Source organism: Pan troglodytes, chromosome 2 (genome assembly GCF_028858775.2).
Source record: "Pan troglodytes isolate AG18354 chromosome 2, NHGRI_mPanTro3-v2.0_pri, whole genome shotgun sequence".
NCBI classification, from domain to species: domain Eukaryota; kingdom Metazoa; phylum Chordata; class Mammalia; order Primates; family Hominidae; genus Pan; species Pan troglodytes.
The window spans coordinates 68,582,627-68,607,032 of record NC_086015.1 but is presented as its reverse complement, the minus strand read 5'-3'; the positions used below and the strand labels follow the sequence as shown (position 1 = coordinate 68,607,032).

The window sequence follows — 24,406 nt, the reverse complement described above, 5'->3', positions numbered from 1 at the left end:
GTCATCAAAGCAAGCAAAGGTGGAAACTGTTACCATCTGAAGGGAAGCCACCTATAAATAATAACTATTTGCAGTCCGAAGAACTACTGCATTTGATAAATTTCAAGAATCAGCTAAGACGTGTCATATAAGAGAACAAAAAAAAATCAATTTAAAAAACTTTATGTTCAAAGGGAAAGAAGTATGAGTTACTTTCAGGCAATAAATAAATGATTGATCCACCATAGTCAGCTGGGACATCTAAAAAGATTCCAGAAAGATAATTTCAACTGGAGGAAAAATTGAAGGGGGTCTTCCTTGTAGCACATTTGAAACAAGTTTTACCTGAGCAGGTATACAGTCCTGATCTATTATTCATGGGTAATCTGTGATATTTTATGCATGAGACTGGGATGCCTTGGTACTGAGAAAAGGGCTTGGATCTAGGAAACCCATTCTGCATCTCTAAATGGCACCAAAAAAGAAAAGAAAAAAAAAAGACTCTGAAACACAGCATATGGATAATGTAGCAGACGTGCACAGAGAAGAGTCTGGGAGACTTGGATTCCAGTCCTGACTCTGCTCCTTTGTTAGCTGTGTGACCTTTGGGCAAAGTACTTCTCTAAACGTCCTGTCACTTGGTATAAAAGCACCTCATCTTCCCTAGCCTTGGACAAGATATGAAGGAGATTTCCCAGTTTGAATGAATAGTGCAGATATACAGTATATGGGCTTAATTGTGCTTAATGCAGAAACAGACAGACGTAGACACGACTGTGTTATGTGCCATTTTGCATCCCTAGATGCAGTCTTCCTTATGATAAATAATGGTGAATGTTGGTCAGACTTCTTGCTAAGTTCCTCAGAGTCACAACAAGCCTTTTAAGTACACAGCATCATCTCTGTTTTACATGTGAAGATAGAGGCCAGGAAGGTGAGACAGCTTACACAAAGTCACCCTCCCCAGCTTGTAACTGCAAAGCTGGTGCTCTTACTTAATGTTGCAAATCTTTGATCGAGCAAGTACGTTTATAACAGTATCAGGACAAGCTTCTCTAGGAGGGCCTTTGTGGCACCTGGGCACGCTGCAGGAGCACTGAGTCCTGCCTCGGTGCTCAGAGTGGGTGCTCAAGCCAACTGCAGAATTGGATCAGATTAGATTGGGCAGTATTGACATGAAGTATCATAGTAGGTAACATTTTATGGCATCTACTATGTGCACTTATTGTAAAGAAGGGGAAAAATTGAAACTCAGGAAGACTGAGAACTTAGTCTAGGGCCACACAGTGAGGATAGGGCCAGATTGGAACCAAGATCCAACTCTAGAGCTCTTTCTACCTCTCATTCTATATTTCGTGAGTGGGGATATATTTCTCATTCCCCAAAACTCCTGTTTCAAACAAACCAGCCAAAAACCCATTTTTTATAGTCCGGATTACTCTGAAAGATTGATTCTAAAGGAAAAAAGGTGAAAAATGTCCTTTCAGTTGCAGGGGTGTCCTAGGGCAGTTGTGAAACCCGAGCTGTTTCAGCCCTGGGTGAGTGAGCCCCAACGTCCTACGATTCTGTGATCTTCCTGTTTCCTTGATGAATTTGGCATGCTGCTGACTGCTGGTAGATGTGTTGTATAATTTACTCTCTGGATCACATCTGGAATATACATACACAGGGTTGCATGCGGAGATTAAATTTGCACTGTGATGCTTTGCAAGGCTTATGCCATACACTCGTCACACAAAAGCTAATGAAACCAGTATGCTCTTTCCTGCTTCTCCTCTTAAGTTAGTCAAAATATGAACACATTCCCATTATTCCATTGTATTTGTGAAACAAAAAAGCAAAAACAATGGTTGTCTGGAGAGAGGGAGTAGAGGGACAGAATGAATGGAGGTGTGAGGGAACAAGTTTATGATGGTCTCCTGTGAATATGTCAAGGTACAAAAGGAAGATAGGGAGCATTCCAAACTACTCTTGGGTACGTTTCACCTTCTACATTTTAAACATTGAAGCACCGTGAATGTTGGGAAGAAAAGGAACAAAAAGTGGCCTAATAGATTCAGATTCAGGCTTCGTATCTCATACTTTAAGCTATACATTCTAACATTTATTCTCACAACAGCCTACAAGATAGCTACATCCCATTTTGCAAATATAAGGGAAGATTGCGGAGGCCAAGTGACTTACCCAAGGTTATACACATTATGGTATTGAAGGCAGGATGAAAAACCAGGATTCAGAGCTCTTGCCCATTCCTCTGTCATTTGCCACCCTAGATTTACTTCTCTAGAAGACAGGAAGTCATGAATGAGGGAGTGATGTTCAGAGGAATACATGATAATACAGTGTGTGTGCTCTTCACATTTTTTTTTCAGACCAAAAAATGGTGGAAAATACTGTGTAGGACGTAGAATGAAATTTAAGTCCTGCAACACGGAGCCATGTCTCAAGCAGAAGCGAGACTTCCGAGATGAACAGTGTGCTCACTTTGACGGGAAGCATTTTAACATCAACGGTCTGCTTCCCAATGTGCGCTGGGTCCCTAAATACAGTGGAAGTAAGTGTGTCTGGTGTATCTGTTCACCGTTGGCTGGCCGGCACTGAGGCCAGGCACAAAAGTCAAGTTGTATTGTTTCTCCTCTCTAGTTCTGATGAAGGACCGGTGCAAGTTGTTCTGCAGAGTGGCAGGGAACACAGCCTACTATCAGCTTCGAGACAGAGTGATAGACGGAACTCCTTGTGGCCAGGACACGAATGATATCTGTGTCCAGGGCCTTTGCCGGGTAAGTCCTAGATGGTGTCTTCTTCACTGTGTTTTCCCGCTGCCAACCTGTGACTTGTGGCTTCCTAGATAGAATAGCAACTGCTAGTATCTGTGCACTATTGCCAGGGCAGCGGTTCTCAAAGTATGGCCCCAGGATCAGCAACAGCATCAATATCACTTTTTTCTGATGCATGTAGTGCCAAAGTTTGGGAGCCGTTGCCCTGGATTTTTCTTGACATTTTCAGTCTCTGTGGGGGTCTTGCACAAAACCTCTCCTTAAAAATTTATTGTAACAATTTACACCCACACTCCTTTGCTATAACCTCAATGCTTAAGCAAATGCTTCCCAAATGCTTCCTGACAGCAAATTTTTTAGATTGAATAGCTGAGGTTGAGAAATATGTCAGGAAGAAGAGCTGGCCTCACTCAAGTTTCTCTTTGCATTTTTAACCACGATCATTTTTACCTGAGACATTCCTGTTAATTAATTATTCTTGAAAAGGAAATTGAGAAACTTCTGGGAAACAGCAAAACATCAGAGCAGTGATTTCTCAGGGGCTAGATACCATTTCACAGTTCTCGTTAGTCAAAAATTATTCCTAACCGGGTTGGGCTCGGAGATGATGCCTCTGGTTGTTTTGTTTTGTTTTTTTTTTTTTTTTTGCCTGTGGTCCAAAGGCATATTGGAGTTCCTGGTTGGAAGGATTTGATTGAAAGAGCCCCTAAGGGCATCACCCACTGACTAATAGCTTATATTGCAGATTTCCTTATCTGTCCATTTCACAGCAACACATTGAGTTTTTCCTCAAAGATTAGTTCACACAAATGAACAAAACGGACAAGAATGTGGACTCTGTTCTTCTGGTCTTCTGGTCATTGTCAGTGTATGTTTCAGAGTTCAGTGTACATGGCTGCATTGTGTTAATATGAGGAGAAATTCAGCAGGCCACTCGATGGAGCCTCAGGCCTCAAAATGGAGGCCCATGGTCATACTTTGGCTGGCATTCATAGCCAATATTTAAACGTATGGGATTTTACATAAAGTCAATTTTTCCAGCTTCTTTGGAAAATTGGGAAAAAATGTCAACACTGGGCTCCCATTCCCTCATAGCAGCAATAGTCTGGAGTGGACAGCAGCTACTCCCTTAAGGTGGGGCATGAGCTCTTTAATTAGATACAGTTCTCACCTATTCCCTTTTTTTTTCATTCCTAAGTAATTTTTTAAGAAATTACTGTGCTTACTTACAGACTAGTGCTTTTCAAACTTTTATCTGTAGATGAAGCACCTGAGGAATCCTATTAAAATGCCGACTCTGATCCAATAGATCTGGGTGGGTCCTGAAATTCTGCATTCCTGACCACATCAAAGGTGCCCATGGCTGCTGGTCCAAGGACCACATTTTAAATAGCAAGGCAGTATATAATTTCAGTTTTCAACCTTTCCAAGTTTTAAAGGACTTGACTTTCTCGTCATTTTTAGTGCACACGATTAAAAGAAACACATTATTTGCCATTTTATAATCTCTATAATACTTACATTTATTTCAAATCTTTTCTTTTTAAAAGCAAGCTGGATGCGATCATGTTTTAAACTCAAAAGCCCGGCGAGATAAGTGTGGGGTTTGTGGTGGCGATAATTCTTCATGCAAAACAGTGGCAGGAACATTTAATACAGTACATTATGGTAAGAATCTGCTCCTAAGAACCATGCGAAGGAATATGGTCAAAGTTTGAAAATTGTTAACCACATGTAATATGCAAAAATATTAATGTCGAGCATAAAAATCAGTCTCGTTACGGTGGATTATCCATCGACTAGAAGGCACCTAATAGAATTATATGAGAATTATATTCTATTCCTTTGTTGTCCACTTTTTATTCCATACTTAGAGAAAGTGAACCATTCTGTGGAGTACTGAATTTCTGCTAAATTCTTTTCAGGTTACAATACTGTGGTCCGAATTCCAGCTGGTGCTACCAATATTGATGTGCGGCAGCACAGTTTCTCAGGGGAAACAGACGATGACAACTACTTAGGTGAGATGGGATGCCTCACTACTTGCGAGTTCTGGTTCTATGGAGCAGTGGCCAGATACTACTTCCTTCCTTCTCTGGCATGCAGAGGGAGAGCTTTCAGATGTCATGGATTTTCATAAAATAAGTGGCTCTCAAAATTCACCATTGTATTTCTCCCTCATACATACGCCCTCAGAGTATTGATTGAAAAGTTGTGTAGCTGCACTATTTGATATCAAGGGATTTACTCTGGATCTTAAAAAATACAAAGGCCCCAAGTCAAGTTTTGAAAGTACTTATCCTCTAAGTTTAGCATAAAATCCTTGCTCTCATTGAGTCTTTTCAAAAAGCTGTCCTGTGGGGAACTGACTTGCAAATGTTTTATTAGAAGCATTACTTGACTTAATTTTTATGTTTTCAGCTCTAACCAGTAGCAGACCACTGGTAGACTTATTCAGTATTTCATTATGCCTGTTCGTTGCAAAAGGTTCTATGGTGACATGTATTTTTCTCAAGTCATTACTAGAATAGCAATACTATACAGATTTTTTATCCTCTTCTCACTGAACCTAGGTGCATGATTAATTCGTATCTATTCCTTATATTTAAACCACAACATACCGATGACCCTGTGTTGATTTTCAACAGTTTGCTCAGCCCAGTCCCATCTTATTTTATTATTTATTTATTTTTAATTTAAAGTTCTGGAGTATATGTGCAAGATGTGCGGGTTTGTTACATAGGTAAACATGTGCCATGGTGATTTGCTGTACCTGTCAACCCCTCACCTAGGTATTAAGCCCAGCATGCATTAGCTATTTTTCCTGATGCTCTCCCTTGCCCACACATCCTGTATCCCACAAGCCCCATTGTGTGTTGTTCCCTTCCCTGTATTTTTGGGACAGGGTCTCACTCTGTCACCGAGGCTGGAGTGCAGTGGTGTGATCACAGCTCACTGCAGCTTCAACCTCCCAGGCTCAAGTGATCCTCCCACCTCAGCCTGAGTAGCTGGGACTATAGGCACTCACCACTATGCACAGCTAGTCGTTTTTTATTTATTTTTATTTCTTATTTATAGAGATGATGTCTCACTATGTTGCCCAGGCTGGGCTTGAACTCCTGGCCTCAAGCGATCTTCCTGCCTTGGCCTCCCAAAGTGCTGAGATTCCAGGCATGAGCCACCATGCCCAGCCCAGTCTCACTGTAATTTGTTTTTCTGTAAATTGCTGTAAGTGATTGTGAAATTTGCCTAATTGCCATTTAAAAGAAAGAGGACATGGAGAGTAGAGTCATGACTAAAAGGGATTTAACTGATCACCTTACACAAAACTCTTCCCAGCCATGAAGAGCAGCATGGCTTACACTCAGATCTAGAATAAATTAGAGCTGTCTTGCTGGGCAGTCAATCTTTAAAAGCAATGAATGTACTTTCTTTATTGTAATATCCAGGCAGGAACTCTATTTATTCATCTGAATTCAACCTGTATAGAGGCCCTTAATCTAAGCATTTGGACATATTCAGCTGGTAAATGAGTATTTGTGGAATTGAATTAAAGTCTATATCTCTGTTTTGGAATGTCTACATGAAGCTGCATAGATAGACAGTGAGCCTTCAGCTAAGCATGCTAATCAAGTATGATATTTATACATGACTCCATTATGGCATTTGCTATCACTATTCATTCAGTCACTCACTCACTTATTTAATATGTGCCAGGCACTGTTCTAGGCACAATGAGCAAAACAGATAAAAAAAAATCTGTGTCTTCTTGGATGTTACTTTTTAGTGGGACAATAAACAATAGGCAATAAACAGTAACCTGATAGATAAGAAAACTCCATAGTGTTATAGTGATAAGTGCTGCTAGAAATCAGAGCAGCCTAAGGCAGATCGGGATACCAAGGGTGAGATGTGGACAGTAGAGTTGAAATGTTTGAATCATAGAGCAAGATAATAAGCTATTTAGGGGAAGAGCATTCCAGGCAAAGGGAATAGCCATTGCAAAGTCCTTGAAGTAGGGAAGACGGAGGCAGTGTGGCTGTTGCCAAGTGAGCACAGAGGACACTCCTAGGTAAGGTTAAACAAGACTAGGTCATACATGACCATATAACCATTATAAGAACTTTGGCTTGGACTCAGAGACATCAGGAGCCACTGGAGGTTTTGAGCTGAGGAATGACGTCTTACTGCATTTATGTTTTTAAAGGAGCACTCTGGCTGGTACATTGAGAAGAGATGGTGGGGGAAGTGTGTACAGGACAGAAGCGGTGCCATTGATTAGGAAATCCTTGCAGTAATCCGGGAGAGAGATGCTGGTGGCTTGGCCCCAATGGGAGCGGTGAAAGTGGCAGTATGTAGTTAGATTCTGGTTATCTTTTGAAGTTGGAACCAATATGATTTGTTGATGGATTGAACATAGTGTGTGAGTTAAAGGTACAAAGGAGTTAAAAGTACACAAGACTAAAGGTACAAAGGAATCTCAAAACTCCAAGGTCAAAACCTGAGCAATGGGAAGGATGAAGTTGTCATCAACTGAGATGACAAGACTAGTTACATATTTATTATACGACCACTAGTGTTTTAAAGTTAGGGCAGGGTCTTTACATCTTCAGCTACTGATATGAAGCCTGCATATGATTGGTACAAAGCAGATGATTGCTGAATTGTTGAACAGCCATTGTCAATGCTGTCTTTAATGACTACCTACTGTGCGCTTAATGGAGAATGGGGTTACCTTGAAAATGTACATTCACCTCTTCTTTCAAGGGCCGTAAAGCCTTACTTGGAATTAATTACTCAATCACTACATCAGCTTTTCACTACCCCAAACATCCAAATGAGTGACAACTTTATAAGACAATTAACAAAGTTCTTGGAGGACTGTTTTCAAATTATTTTTGGGGGAAATCCATTTCTCCTTGCACAGCTGCAGAATGGGGCAAGTATTTTTCTTTGTACACTTGGTTATAAATTTGAGCATGTGGCTGCAGTGTCCTTACTACTTCCTAATTAAATCAAACAGCATTGCATGCAGCCTGCTTTATAAATTAATTTCCTAAGACCTGAAGGCCATGTTGAGTTGCTCCTTTCTTCTCTTCGAAAGAGAGAAGGATTCTCTGCTATTCTTCTTTCTTGGAAAAAACAATCTCCCTCCAAGTAGTGGCCTCAATTCAAGTCAACTTAATCAATGCACATCAAGCGCCTGAATTCAGGGAGGGCCTCCTGATAACCTTTTATTATTCAGTGGAGGTTTCTTAATCTCCTTGTAAAGAATGAAAACAAAATTAAAGAAGATTTGTCATCTGAGACAGGCAATCTGAGCCAGTTATGACACTTTAGTGGAATAGAATGGGAAAGTCACCTGTTGGCATAAGGAAGTCTCTCTAGAAGCAAATGAAAAGTGTGCAAGCCTACATTGCAAGTCACAGTCCACTGAGTGTGAAAGTCGAGACCTCAGAGCCTTTGAACCTCTTGGTGGTTACTCAACAAGTTAGGAAGAATTTGATGTTGTCATCAAGTCTGGCATGTGTAAATATTTACTCTTGGCTTGAGGGAAGATGCAGCAAATGCACTGAGAAGGTTTTACAACCCACACTGAGTCTCGAGTTGAGTCCAGTCACAGCTGTTCCATTGCTAAGCAATATTCATCCTTATCCCTTATGTTTTTTTTCAGTGTCAGCCAAGCCATACTTTTCTGTGTATTCTAGGAGGGAGCAATTTCCAGGAGAGAGGGCCTTTTGTAGCAACCCAGCTCTGATGGGTGCAATGGAAGGGAAACCAACCCAGGAAATTAGCTCCCTTAATCGCATTAGTGGGAGGTTGGGCATTAGGCTCTTGTTTTCAGGAAACTATTTGTTTCACAAAGTACCAAAGCAGAAAGCCTTCCTGTCAAAGGTCATCCTTTCACATGGACCCCTTCCTCCTGTTGAGCTAAAGCCAAGTTGTACCCAGGGCCACCATGTTCGTATCTCTTTAGAAGAAAAAGTAGCCATTTCTGTGATACTTATTTGTCTCCAGTACACTTAGCTCTTGATTAATTGTGGCAATGGGAAGATGGGAATCGATGCAGTGCAAGATAAAATAGGATTTTTTTTTCATCTGATGATTTTAAGGATGTCTGGGGCCAAACCATTTATCACGGCAGATCGTAAGGGGAATCCAATATCATTTGTGCTCCTCTCATTCTCCCTACTCACATCTACTGGAATAAAGAATATGCATGGAAGGGTGAAATACCCTGAGTCAGCAAAGCATGAAAGGAAACCTGGAGACATTGGAAAAGACCCCCCAAATTAACCCAGAATAGACTATCACTCTTTGCATATGATCACAGTGGATTATCACTTGATTTACAGAACCTGCATCTGACGTTTTATTTCCTCCTTTTTATCAAGACATCAGCTGGGTAGCTAGCATGCAACTTCGTTTGAAAGAACTGGGTGATTTTGTTGACAGCACATCATACTGTCACCATTTGAATGACCCGCATTAGGGAGCAGCCTCAGGATGCCCAAGGTGCCACGGAAACAACCTTGGCTTCAGTGACCCATTGAAACTCCTGCCTCTTTCATGGCTGATGGGTCTCGCGCTGCAGGAGCTGCAGGCAAGACGAGGTTGTCAGAGGTTTACACTGACTGAGAAAGAGTCATTTGGCTGGAAGCACTCTATCCTCCTTGTCATGAGTGTCAGACTCCATCAATCACTTACTCTTTCAGCATCATCGATTGAGCACCTACTATGGGTTGGGATCTTTCTTGGGCTTATAAAAGTAAATTTTTATTTTATCATTTTATATATTTAAGGGGTAGGACTACAGGTTTCTTACATGCATATATTGGGTAGTGGTGAAGTCTGAGCTTTTAGAGTACCCATTACCCAAATAATGAACATTGTACCCAATAGGTAATTTTTCAACCCTTATCCTCCTTTTATCCTCCCACCTTTGGTACTCTCCAATGTCTATTAGTCGAAAAAGTGGATTTTTAAATGGCTGCTTTGCTCAAGGGCTCATGCAGACTAACAAAATGAGCAATTTACATTTAAGAAAAATCTACAACACAAACATACTTAGTTTCTATTTGTATACAAGAGAACGAATGCATGAACTCATTTACTCGTTTAACAAACGTTTGTTGACCCCCTTCTTGGAAATTTTTAGTAGTTTATAGACTCTGGAAATAGATTTCCATGATTAGGAGCCACATGGCCTTGGGAAATTAACTATTTTAAGGCATGCCTTTCTCATCCATAAATTAGGCTTCTATAATAGACACTACCTTATAGAAGTGTGATAAGGAGACAGTACATACAAAGGCATTTTGATCTGCCAGGAACTAAAGCTGATATGGATTCTTCTTTAATCCATATAACAATCCTATAAGAAACTCATTATACAGAGGAAGAAACTGAGGCTTAGAGAGGTTAAGTAATTTATCCAAGGTGATACAAATAGAAAATGGGAAAGATTGGTATCCTTATGGGTCGGACTTCAGACGCTACACACTTAACCAGTTCACTTTACTGCCACCATGTAGAATGATATATGGCTGACCTGGAAATATATAGGACTTGAAATTTAGGTTTATTGGTGGGAGTGAATGGTCAGACTAGGAAGATAGGTGAAGATTAAGATTTGTAAAGTTACAGGGAGGTTATGCTAAGGAGGTTGTACTATCTTATAGGTAGTGGTGACTTCCAAAGGATTTTGAGCCAAGAAGTTGGAGGGTATTTTATCCTTTTAAAAGCTAATCTTGACATTTCCCAGTGTCACCACATTCTTCTCAGTCATTTCAGATGAAGGCACCTTATTCTTCTCTTGGGGCTAAATGTTGTTTATGTGGGCGAGAATTCTGGTAAATGAAGTGCTGGATTAGGAACAGAATTCAATGCAGTTAATTCCTAATCCTGGAACGAATAGCCCTGCGTCAGTAAGGTGTCCAGTTGCATGAACTCTGTGAGGTTCCCATGTCTATGAAAATTAAGGATCCTGCTGCTGCTGAACCACAAATATTCAGAGCTTCATCTCTGCCCTCTTTAATATCCACATAAGGGTATAATATTTACTTAACCTAAATCCTTGGAACCTCTTCTGTGTACACATTGCTTCTCTCCTGAGTGGTGAAAGATAATGTGTCACCTACATTGATGAGATGGCCTGCATCAATGAAAGATGAGTTAGGATCTAGCTAATACCTAAGATATCTTGTCCACTCCTCATTCCACAACCAATACAGGTATCATCAATATGATGCTAAGACATGATGCTGTTGGTGAATCACGTTCAGCACGGTTTCTTGGGCAGCTGTTACCAATTGATTGACATTGGCACCGGGGATGAAAATTATTTGCCATCTGTGAGTTAAATGTCCTTGTTTCTTTTATTCACCTAAATTATTGGCCTGTATCTTTCAAGGGCATCCTCACTACTAAAATTTGCTACTCTTGCACAAATTACAGACGGTAAGGGGGGCCTTTCTCTAGTCTTTGTTCAGAGCCCAAATTTTTAATAGCTCTGATTTATTAAATACCTGCTTCATGTCAAGCCCAACACTCAAGAGGACTTATTCAAGGAGCAGTGGTACCAGGGGAGAAAAAAGCAGCACAATCAAAATTTTGAATTAAATACTAAAAGGAAAAGATGTGATTGAGATTTTATCTTGAGAAATTAATCAAAAATTATGAAAATAAATTTATTTGTATTTGACCATCAACAAAGTTACATCTTCATTTTAATCATGCCAAGGTTTTGAAAAGAATAAAGCAATCGATAAATATTTTTGCATACATTTTTCATATCAAGTCACGTAATAGCAAAGTAGTATATTCTTGACTGAAAGTGAATTTAACAGTAAAATCTGAAAGGGAGTCAATTTTAGAAAAGCTTTCTAGAGATTTATTAACTTTCCCAATAAGCTCTCTTGACCTTTTAATAAATAAATAATTTCTTCTGAAGCAGCTGTTGTCTCATCCTCCTTGTCAATTTTCTTTCCTGTTTCTTTTTTCAGCTTCATCAAGGGATACTTGACAAATAAAAATTGCATATATTTAAGGTGTTCAACTTTATGTTTTTATACTCCTATACAGTGTGAAATAATCACCAAAACCAATCTAATTAATGTATCTATCACCCACATAGTTACCATTTCCTTTTGTTTTCTTTTTTCTTTTCTTCCCTCCTTCCTTCCTCTTTCCTTTTCTTTCTTTGTCTCTCTTTTCCTTTCTTTCTTCTTTCTCTCTCCCACTCTCTTTGTTTATTTCAACACTTATAATCTACCCTTTAAGCAAATTTCAAGTATGCAATACAGTAAAGTTAACTATAGTCACATTGCTGTATACTAGATCTCCAGAATATATTCATCTTGCTTAACTGAATCTTTTTGTATCTTTGACCAACATCTCCCCATCCCCCCTCCCTCCTGCCCCTGGCATTTACCACTCTACTCTCTGCTTCTATGGGTTTGACTATTTTAGATTCCATAACTGGTCTAACTCTGCCAGGTTCTCATTTGGCCAACATTTTGGCACTCGATTCAAGCAGTTCTCCAATATCACTTTTGCAGCATCACTGATTTTTTTCATCTTTTGCAAGATCTGGAGTAGATTCATTCATTCTTCCCCAAAGATACATATTTACCGAGCACCTGCCATGTGCTCTTTCAGAAACTGGGATACAGTAGTGAATAAAATGATCCCAACATTCTTACCATCATGGGTCTTACATTCTTGTTTGGGAAGAGAGAGTATAAACAAAGTGCCATGGAGAAAGGTGAGAAAGGGGATAGAGAGTATGTAATATGTGCTAACAATGGGAGGCAGTTGCAGGTTTAGAAATAATGGTCTGGGTTGGTGTATTAATCTTTTACCGTGTAACAAATTATCTCAGGACATAGTGGCTTAGAACAACAAATATATACTATCTCTCAGTTTCTCATGTAAGGAATTTGGGAGCAGCATGTATGGGTGTTTCTGGCTTGAAGTCTCTCATGAGGTTGTAGTCAAGATGGCAGTTAGGAATGTAGTATTATCTGAAGACTCAACTAGGGCTGGAGAATCCACTTCCCAAATTACTCACTCAGAGGGTGTTGGCAGAAGGAATCAGTACTTCCCTGCTGCTTGCAGGCCTGTATGGGTTCTTTAGTATCCTCACAACATGGCAGCTGGCTTCTTCCAGAACCAGAGGTCCAAGGAAGAGCAAGGCAGAGCCAAAGTGCCTTTGGCCTTGCCTTAGAAGTCAGGTTCTGTTGTTTCTGCATTGTCCTAGTGATTGCAGTCATTCCTATTGAATGTGGGAGGGGATGATACATAGTGTGAATACCATGCCGCAAGGCTCGTTGGGGCCATATTTGAGGCTGGCTACCACAGTGAGCTACACTGATAAGGAGATCTTTGAGCATCATATTAACCATGGATTTTCAGATTTCAACATCTGTCAAACAAAAAAGACTTAACAAAGATTCAACAGGCTTGACTAATTCTAGTATGTATAGATTTGTCTAGGAACCAATTTTGTAAGTGTTCAGTTCACTAATGCATATTTTCAAATCATATAAACACTTTTGTTTCCATCTATAATTCTGCAACTGTGGGTCTTGTATAACAAGATCAAGGTTTATTAGGACACCTAGGTTACATTTTATTTTTCACAGATACCACGAGGGAGTAGGTGCTTTTATCTCCACTTTAGAGATAAAGAAATGGAGATGGATGGAAAATGATTCCCAAAGCCACACAGCTGGCAAGTAGCAAACTTGGGACTTGAAGCCATGCCTGTCTGGCTCAAAAGTCCCCATTCCATGCACAGCGACTCTCTACCTATCCAGATGTTACTTCATATTTCAAACAGCTAGTCATTTACAGCAGATCAATGTATTATTCTGTTTCCTCACCTACAGCTTTATCAAGCAGTAAAGGTGAATTCTTGCTAAATGGAAACTTTGTTGTCACAATGGCCAAAAGGGAAATTCGCATTGGGAATGCTGTGGTAGAGTACAGTGGGTCCGAGACTGCCGTAGAAAGAATTAACTCAACAGATCGCATTGAGCAAGAACTTTTGCTTCAGGTAAAAACTTGACCATGAGCCCACCACCCTTTTCTTCTGCTTGGCATTACTAAGCCCACCCAGTTCGTTTCTGTTTTGTCCACACATTCTAGGTTTTGTCAGTGGGAAAGTTGTACAACCCCGATGTACGCTATTCTTTCAATATTCCAATTGAAGATAAACCTCAACAGTTTTACTGGAACAGTCATGGGCCATGGCAAGCATGCAGTAAACCCTGCCAAGGTATCTGCTTTGAATTTGAGTTCTGGGGATTTGAGAAGTTTATTTTATTTATTTATTTATTTTTAATAACAGCCAAATGCATGCAAACTGCAAACCCTTCTGTCTGCATACGTTCTCTAATCTCTTTTCTTTGAATGTGTCTGGTCATTTTTGGCTGGGAAGTTGAACTTTTTAAGGGATTCAAGAAATTTTAGGTTTCTTCATCCTAAGAAATTTTTGTACACATGTGTAAAACCAAGCAAAAATCACCTCCGCCATTGTAATTTTCCAGAGCATGGTTTTAGTAGTCATAGCATATGTTATTTATTTTGTTTTCTTTTGTCTAAATGAGGAGTCAGCAAACCACAGCCAGTAGGCCAAATCCAGCCTACCGCCTACTTTTTTTTTCTTTTTCTTTTTCTTTTCTTTTTTTTTTTATTTTTTACTTTTTTGACATGGTGTCTTGCTCTGTCGCCCAGGCTGGAGTGCAGTGGCACAATCTCAGCCCACTGCAACCTCTGCCTCCCTGGTTCAAGCAATTCTCATGCCTCAGTCTCCCGAGTAGCTGGGATCACAGGTGCATGCCACCATGCCCGGGTAATTTTTGTGTTTTTGGTAGAGAACGGGTTTCACCATGTTAGCCAGGCTGTTCTCAAACATCTGACCTCAGATGATCTGCCCACCTCAGCCTCCCAAAATGCTGGGATTACAGGTTTGAGCCACTGTGCCCGGCCTACCTACTTTTACAAATAAAGTTTTATTGGAACACAGTCATGACAATTTTGTTTATGTATTGCCTGTGAGTGGCTGCTTTTGCCCTGTAATGTCAGGGTTGAATAGTGCAACAGATATCATATGCTCTGAAGATATTTACTGTCTAGCTCTTTAGAGAAAATGCTTGCCAATCCGGGGTCTAAATAGTTTATGGAATAGATTATTTTCCCTGAATAATTTTTTTTCCCTTTCTGCTTAGGGGAACGGAAACGAAAACTTGTTTGCACCAGGGAATCTGATCAGCTTACTGTTTCTGATCAAAGATGCGATTGGCTGCCCCAGCCTGGACACATTACTGAACCCTGCGGCACAGACTGTGACCTGAGGTGGGCCACTGTTTTCTCAAGGCCTTTATTACTGAATTGTGAGAGTCTTGCAGGAGGTCCCAGCAGGAGAAGCAAAAGGAGGGGATGCTGGTCTTTAGTTCCCCTTTCTTGTGTTTCAGTGAAATAAGCTTTAACCAATTCTCCATCCCTCTGGAACTGATTATCCAAGACATACATGTGCAGATTTCTTGTTCACCTAAGAATTAAAAATAGCTAATAGAGTATGGCACTTGCCAAAAAACATTCAGTTGATCCTCACAACTTGCTGGGTAGGTATTAGCATTATGATTGAGTCACATTGTACGTGAAAACTTGTTTTGAAAGTCAAAAGAAAAGGGGGAGAACCTCATCCCTCAAAGTACCCATAATGACCTATATCTACCGAGAGTGTATACCACCCAGTAGAAGAACTCCTACACACCTGAAAGTTGCAGTACACTAAGGTAGCGTCATGGAAGAAACAAGAAGAAAATGTATATATGGATGTCTGAGATATTCAAACAATTCTGTGTTTAAGAAAAGTGTAAAATCCGAGGTAGGAAATACTGGGTGGGTAGAGCATTCTGAAGCTTTTCTATTTGCCTGCAAGGTTGACTGTGTCATATTGAAATATTAAGTAGTCGGGGCTTGCATTTTATACTCTGCATAACAGTTAAATGCAGTTAAGGTGAGTTGCTGTTTTGTCCTCCTTTTAAGAAGGGAAATTCAGTGGAGAGTGGTATAGGAATGTGTTAAGGTCTCACCATTTATAAGCAGGAAAGTGAATACTTAAGCACTTTGAAGGCTCCACATTACAATGCCAAATCCTATCAAAGGGTGTTGGCTGCCTGTAGTGCTTTAGTGCAGATTATGAGGCCTACTTGAGGCTCTGAGAAAATAGAGGAGTTCTGAGATTGACTACTAATGTCTGCCATGGAAGTGAGAGGAGCAGTTATGGTACGAGTGTCATATTTTTGCCAGTTCTGACTGAAGGCTCTGACTTCAAAGCCCAGGATCTTTCTAGCCTCTATCCAGTGTCACTGACTTTCTAGCTCATTGCCCTAGTGAAATTGGCTTGCCAAAATATATTGACAAAAGTCATTGTAAAAAAAAAAAAAAAAAACAGGAAGACATTAAAAGGCAGACATTTATACTAGGCAATATTCTTGTTGTAGATAGTGTCCATATAAACCCATTGTTTCAGCCAATTGAGTTAAATTAAAGTTCAAGTCTCTTCAGGAAAAAATAATTAGTTAACTAACCGCTAAACTGAATTAATCACTAAAGTTTGGGGAAAAAAATGAATTGGTGGATAGATTCCTTGAGGCACAACCTTAATAAATTGAGAATGGTGACATTTTCTGAGTAGCCTTATATCAAATTATCACTATATTCCCCAGTACTCTGTAATGGTTATGGTAATAGAGTCAACCATTTACTAAGAACTATTTTTTTAACAGTTATATATTATCCTATTAATATTCTTTTACTAATAGGATAGTTCTTATATTATCCCATTATCTATTATCCTGTTAATATAATTAATACCCTACTAATTCTTCAAACAACATTATGATTTATATATTATTATTCTTACCACTTTACAAATAAGGAAAATAGAGGCTGAGAGTCGTTAAACAAATTGCACAAGCTCACACAATGAGTTAGTGGAGTGACGGAAATCTAAATCTGCACCTAGATCCTGTGCTTAAACCCTAGGAGAGAGTTATTTTTATTCTTAATTCAGTTATAATGATGAGTGTTACTCATGGATTCTATTCTGGGTAGCTTCTCTTCCTTTGTGAAAAGAAATAATTCCCATGAGTTTTTTTGCCCCATCCCTGTTCCCTACCTTGCTTGGAGCCCCTTACCTGTTTTTTCTCCACTGATTGAATCAGAACGGGACGGTTGAGTCTCTGATGATAACTATAGATACAGCAGAACTCCTGCCTACAGTGCTAAGTATGTTCCTATGATCGCACAGATGGTGGATTTATACATAGCATTGCGAATAATAGAATGTGATCTAAAAAATAAATAATTCTTTAAGAACCCTCTTTTTAAGTTTACCCATGGAGCACCAATTTGAGGGTGGAGATAATGTTTGAGCTGTTATTTTGAAAAACTATTTTTCACTTTGAGCAGATTCCACAGTGAGCCACTATTTAATTTGTGATGATGCTGGCTTATGTGGTGTTCTCCAAAGTTTCCCCTGCATTGGAAGCCTTTAGACATAAAATGTAAACAGTGCTTATAAAGCTAATACATTAAAAGGTACCCCTGAAGCCATGAGTTTTTGTGTAAAATGATGCAAAAGATCTCAAATAGATTTCCGCTCATTGGTTTATGTGGACTTACATGATACTTAAAACTTGGTTGGAGAATGAAACACCAAGGATAATGATGATAATAATAATAATAAATTGTAACAGGAATAGCTACTTTTCTTGAATGTCTCCCTTATGTGTGAAATGCTATACATGGCTTGCCTCACTCAATCCCCCAAATATCCCAGTGAAATAGATTCTGTTTCCCTCCATTTCACAGGTGAGGAAACTGAGGCTTAGTGAAGCTAAGTGACTCAACTAGGGTCACTTAATTGACACTCACATCCAGGTCTTTCTGATTCCATAGTTCATCCTCTGATTTTTATTAAAAATAATGTCACAATACCTAGGTGTAATTAGGGCTTCAGTTCTTTGTGTTTCATATAGTAGGTATGCTAGCACACTAAGCTATTCTAAATTCTAAATTTCCCATTTGGAGAAAGTCACTATTTTTTTGACACTTAACTTTTATATACACTCTACTCAGACCAAACAAGGACAGCACGTCAGATCATAGGCCAATGGTAATAATAGCACCTCTAATTAAAGAAAAGGTAAAGGGATTATGTCCAGGTCTTTTGGTAGATATGAAGATCATAGGGTTAGGAATTTTAAAATGCAAAGAAAAACCAGGAGTTTAGGATTAGTTTCCAAGGCCTCATTAGACAGGTGCATGCTCATTCCTAAAATTAACCAGAAGATCATGCCTATTTGTCAGCTTTTAAATGCGTAGCTTACTGGCCTGTATAGATTGTTGGGAAAATAAAATCATTCACTGAAAAATACACCGACACAAACCAAGCCTAAATAAGGTGTTCTATCTTGCATCTATCAAACTGACAGTCAATATAACCATGATTTATAGTAATTATTGTCAAGTAGCTGTGTCCAAAACTGAAAGACTGAAGAGAGGATTGTTACTGATTGGTCAAACTCTGAAACAGCTTTTCCAAATGCATGGTTGTGGATCACTCATTTTGAACGATGATCCATGGCACATCAGTATGTCTGACAAGACTTACCAAGAATCTCCTTCCCCATGTGGAGGTTAATAATGCTGATCAACATTTTGAAGGCCTTGAAAAGTTCTGTAATATATAAAACCTTTTGAATTCAGTCGTTCTTAAAATTATTTAATCCCACATTTTCCCCTGCAATAAAAACACACAGGCTTACACTTTTTTTTCTCAGTTTCTACTTATTAACAATACTTTGGAATATGGTTTCCTGAAATATAGTATTAAAATACAATTGTATTTTATGTCCCTTGAAATGAACTAAATGAACACGAAACGTTGAAGACCACCATCCAGGGAGAGACTACAAAGCAGGGGGTAGCATTTTGAGAACTTTTCTAAGGCTGTGCTATGCCCTTTCCATAGACTCTTCAAGATTCTCTGATCAGATTCTGGGGATGATGTTACTGTCAGGGGCACTTGAGCCACTCTGCCATGCTAAGCTGCTGGCATGTTTTCTTGTGGAGGCAGGACACCTTCCTTCTTCATCCCGGATGGAAAATAACCTTTCCACAAGGAAATGGTGACGAAGGCAAAGAGAAGGTAGCCAAGAATCAAAGGGCAGATGAAAGTTCCAGATGCTTCTGTTGAATTGGGCCACATTTTTGCCACACTTCCTGAAGGAAGTGAGAGTTTGCCCCACTACACTGTGACAGGATGAGATAAAGCATTGTTTTACAATTTCTCATTGAACATGTTCCCGGTTAGAACAAAATCCCCCAAATATGGTGTCACTCTATTGGAAAATCTCCATAGCCCACTTTACTTGCCAGATGGTCAACTCTGACCTACTTTTGGGCATTCATGAGAAATTCCAAGATAAGCATGAGGCCAGAACTCTTTTTTACCCTGAGTTCTACCCTGAACAGGTACACATGGAAGTAGTCTCAGGACATTGGTAACCAACAAACCATACAATTTCTAAGCAGTGACGAGTGAACAGTCAAGAGTGAAATCCAATGAAGAGTACAAGGAAATCACCCTTTTTGGATTTCTAAATCTAATCAACAAAATACATTTTAAGGTCGTTTATTTAGAATATTCTATTTAGTTTAAGAATATTATTTATTTTCTTTTTAAATTTAAGCACTGCTGATCATATTCCTAGGGTATTAAAAGAACCAGACGATTGGCCAGCACACACTGAATACCTACTATGTCCCCCCATAATCTCATTACAGGTAGTATGGATACAAAGGTGACAGAGATTTATAGATTCAAATCTGATTTTAAAATGTATAATTGAATTGTATAAAATATAGTCCATGTCTTCAAGGAATTTAAGAGCCTTTATTTATAGATAATAATGTACACAGGTTTTAATACACTTGAAAAAAAATGTTTTTTCCTTTTGGTAGCTTGAATTTCAGATTGACTATCGGGGTAAAATCATCACAAAGATAACACCTCTGGCTGTCATTCTGTGACTTCTATGTACATTGGCAGCCATGAAAAACACATGGATATGTTGGTTTAAAATTAGATTTTAGCAACTGACTGTGGCTTTGAGCTTCATGGTATTCAAGTTAAGAAAGAAAAAAGAACTCAGCTCTTCTATGAATACCAGTTGACTATAGATAAGGCATATATTTTTAACAGAAATGTTGGTTTTGCCCCATTATGTTTGCATAGGTGGCATGTTGCCAGCAGGAGTGAATGTAGTGCCCAGTGTGGCTTGGGTTACCGCACATTGGACATCTACTGTGCCAAATATAGCAGGCTGGATGGGAAGACTGAGAAGGTTGATGATGGTTTTTGCAGCAGCCATCCCAAACCAAGCAACCGTGAAAAATGCTCAGGGGAATGTAACACGGGTGGCTGGCGCTATTCTGCCTGGACTGAAGTAAGTTGGCTCTCACTCAAAGAGTCTTCTTGGATGCTGTCTGATTAGTTGATGGTGGCTCCTTGCAGGTGTGTAAGCCCCATTTAGGCTGTGTGGAAGAGATGACCGTGATTGATTTGTAATGCCTGACCCCATTCAAGCTTTCCAGAATAGAGTAGCATGGTTGATTTGTAATGTCTGACATGGGCATGACGTGTGAAAAATTGGAAGAAGTGGAACAACTCAACTGATTTCTTTTGCATACTCTACAAGCCATTTCCAGTTTTATTTTTATATGCCAATGAGCTAATTTTGAGTTTAATTATAAACCTGGTAAGCAAACTGATAACATGAAAAGATCTCCACCAAAATAACAACTAGAGTTGGCCAGCTTGTGTGTTTGTTTCTTAAGAGCTGGAAGAGACAACATAGCCAGGATCTTCAGCATACTTTATAAGAAACTTAGCAACAGTTTTATTTATTTATTTTGTCCCTACAGTGTTCTAAAAGCTGTGACGGTGGGACCCAGAGGAGAAGGGCTATTTGTGTCAATACCCAAAATGATGTACTGGATGACAGCAAATGCACACATCAAGACAAAGTTACCATTCAGAGGTGCAGTGAGTTCCCTTGTCCACAGTGGAAATCTGGAGACTGGTCAGAGGTAAGATGGGAGGGCTGTTATTTCCCCTAGGTCATCTCTTACGTTCTAGTTCTGGTGCTCTCTGTCTGTTTAAGACAAACCCTTGTGCACCTTTCTCCCACCTCTCCCTTTCTCCCTTGTCTCCCTTGAGAAAACAACTCCAGTTCTCTGCCTGCACCATGACTGTCGTACTGGATGTAACTAGTCTACCAGTGACCTCAGGGCACTTTGGGCTTGGCTAGATCACTCACTGTTGTAGCTTCTGTTGTGATTTTGAAGTTCCAGTCCATCACCTTCCCTCCTCTTTGAGCCCTAGCTAAGTCACTGAAAGGAAATCATGGATTTATTAATCATAAAGCTATACTAGCTCACATCTGAAGTCAACATGAAGTTTCCTACTTCCTTGTCTTTGAAATAAGAGAATTAGACCCCAGGGAGTGACCTCTCTGACTTACCCATCCAACTGCAAGAAAAAGAAATAAAACTTGGAAAAAAAAAAAAAAGAAAAGAAATGGACCAGACTGAGTATTCCAGATTTATGCCTTTCTCATCCTTTACTTTATGAAGCACAAGGCAAACCCTCCATTGCTTAGCACAGATGGTCCCAGGACAACAAGAGAAAGAAGATGCAGCCTCTTTCTTGCTTTTATGATATAGTATTAGCACTCACTATTAACACAGCCCAGTGTTAACACAGCCCAAGGAGATTCTTACCAAGCAAGGGCTCACTCCACGTTCCTTAAGGGGAAGAAGGGAAATAAGAAATACGAAACAGAAGTTTCCTTTTTAATGGGCCAAATCAGGAATATGGGGAAAGAAAAAGTCTCCCTGCTACAGCTCCTACATCCATGCTCTTATCCCATCCTTATAAGTGCAGTATTAACTGCTTATTTTCACCATCAAATAAATCTGAAAAGGATACTCTTAATGCCCCTGAAATGGTAGTCAATTAACAGTGTATTTGATTAACAGAGTCTGATTCCTGGACAAATGAACTGCAAACCTAGTGCTTTAGTTCTAGGTTAACAAATTACCTTTGCTTAAAAATCTCTAGTATTTGGTTAAAAAAAGATAAGTAGTAGGTTTAAATTTTACTTAGATAGCTAATACTAAAATATAATTTCAAACTAAGTAACAGACCTTTGCAATAATATGCGATAAAATGGGGGTTGGGAGATCAAACTGTAAATTCACTATAATCCAAAGTTGCTTAAAAAGACTGGAAAGAAAATAATAGAATATTGATAATGGTTATCCTTGGGTAGCGAGATTTTGGATCATTATAATTTTTTCATTTATGTTTTTCTACAGTTTTCAAATTTTCCACAGTAAGTATGGATAAAATGATGATTACATTTGGCATTTATTAAATGAACATTGTGCCAAGAGCTTTACTTGTATTTGTTTCATTTAGTTTTCACAACCCTTTGCAGTAGACACTAATTCTCATTTTACAGATGAGAAAATTGAGGTTCAGAGAGATCTTGTGACTGGTTATATAAGTGTTAAAACCTAGGTTGATGTGATTTATAATTCCCCATGCTTAACTCCTATGCTATAAAATTATGAATGTTGTTTTTCAAATTTTATAGCATGGAGCTATGTTGAGTTTATTTTGTGCTCGAAACTGGCCCAGAGACTATAAATATAGAATGAATGAATAAATGAACGAACAAAAGGAAAAAAATGAGGCTTAGTATATTTACAAATTGCTATGGGAGAGTGATTGCTGTGGGAAAAGGACACACCTGTTCCTACTGATCAATAAATAACCCCAGAAACCACAACACATTGATCAGAAATGACCCTGACCAGCTCCGCTTTTCATTACAGTGCTTGGTCACCTGTGGAAAAGGGCATAAGCACCGCCAGGTCTGGTGTCAGTTTGGTGAAGATCGATTAAATGATAGAATGTGTGACCCTGAGACCAAGCCAACATCTATGCAGACTTGTCAGCAGCCGGAATGTGCATCCTGGCAGGCGGGTCCCTGGGGACAGGTATTTTGAACGATAAGATTCTTAACTGCTACATTCTTTCCTTCTTATCTGGAGAGGACTTGCAAAGGAGCATTCCAGTGGTGGAGATTTAACCGCTGTGCCGGGTGGCATGCAGGACACCTCCATGGCACTGGATCAAGCACATGTAACTCTGCAACCATTTTGCCCCCCTTCCAAGGATTGCTGCCTGCCCTCCTGGAGCTGATTACCCTTTTACAGACCCACGTGCCTATCTTTGCCCTTTAGCTTGAGCAGAGGAGCGTTTGAACAAATTCACAACAGATTTCATGTCTGGCTAATGTTATCTTCTAGCGTGCCTCTGTGGGTCTGTTACAGAGGGTGATCCAGCACCAGAGTCTCTGGCAGGAAGGTCTGGAATGAGATTTGGAAAAGATATTTTGGCTCCCAATGTCACAATTACAAAGCTCACCTCTCATAAATAAGCCGGACTCTTCAAACATAATTAATTAGATCAAAGGTTGCAAAACCCTCATGCTTGGAAATAATCTTTTCCGAGTCCTCTAGTCTGTAGGTTCCACAATCTTAACTTGAGCTATTCTTAAAGGAGAGAGTGAAAGTCTCCCTTGGGCTTGCATCTGAGAAGCCACTACTCTCGGAATTAAGTCCTTCCTAATATAGAAGCAGAAGCGTTCAGGGTACTATTTAAGTAGCACTCTCAGTTCCCATTAGAAGTAGAACAGCTGTCTGCTGTCACTTACGTAATCTCTTGAAGAATGACCCTCCCTTCACCCTGACCAGCCACAGCCACTCAGTCTTTTAGCCTCTATCTTCATTTCCAAATATGCATGCAACAAGTGGAAGCAGTTTTATTATGGCACCCTTACAATTTCTATCACTGATATGGGCACTTTTCTGAATCTTCCCCATTTCATAGCATCCACAGTCCAAATAGCCAATCATGTCTGAATTAATAGGGAGAGTTCACTTATACTTCTAATCTCATCTTCTTTTTGTCTGTATCTGCATAACTTTTAGGGAATAATAAGAGGAGGAGAACACAGCTTAGGGTCACTGTCAAGATCTGAATATAACATCTATTAGAATTGACAGGCCTGTTTTTCATCTGTCTCTACACCAGGCCATTCCTAGCACATCTTATAATCAGAGATCTTTTTTTTCCTTGAACTGAACATGCAGTTCAGGGGAACAGTTTTTTGGAGGTGTTATTTAAGGGTCGTAAATGTTCATAAGAGAAATTTTGCAAAATGTTATTCAGCAAAAAGAAGAAAACCAAACCCAGTCCTACCTCTACACTGAAGAAATTAGTTGTTGCTAACATGTTTATGATTTGCTTCTAATATTTTTTTAAATTAATATTGTGACTGTACTCTGCCAATTGTTTGTTTTAATGGAAGTGAAACTCACATAATACAAAATGAACCATTTTAAAGTGAACAAATCAGTGGCATTTAGCATATTCTTAATGTTTTGCAACTACCACCTTTACCTAGTTACGAAATTTCATCACCCCAAAAGGAAACCTT

General features: G+C 39.4%; 1 protein-coding gene across 4 annotated transcripts in view; it reads left to right on the top strand.

The window, feature by feature from the left end:
- Positions 1-24,406, top strand: part of ADAMTS9 (ADAM metallopeptidase with thrombospondin type 1 motif 9) — a 175,441-nt gene that overhangs the window by 51,830 nt on the left and 99,205 nt on the right. For all 4 annotated transcript variants that reach the window (XM_003309854.6, XM_528704.8, XM_016941459.3 and 1 more), the window contains 10 exons: positions 2,352-2,533; positions 2,623-2,759; positions 4,307-4,424; positions 4,682-4,777; positions 13,649-13,815; positions 13,908-14,037; positions 14,990-15,116; positions 20,071-20,281; positions 20,760-20,924; positions 22,737-22,901. In XM_003309854.6, coding sequence (XP_003309902.2) covers positions 2,352-2,533; positions 2,623-2,759; positions 4,307-4,424; positions 4,682-4,777; positions 13,649-13,815; positions 13,908-14,037; positions 14,990-15,116; positions 20,071-20,281; positions 20,760-20,924; positions 22,737-22,901 — 1,498 coding nt within the window. The remainder of the gene's footprint in view (positions 1-2,351; positions 2,534-2,622; positions 2,760-4,306; positions 4,425-4,681; positions 4,778-13,648; positions 13,816-13,907; positions 14,038-14,989; positions 15,117-20,070; positions 20,282-20,759; positions 20,925-22,736; positions 22,902-24,406) is intronic.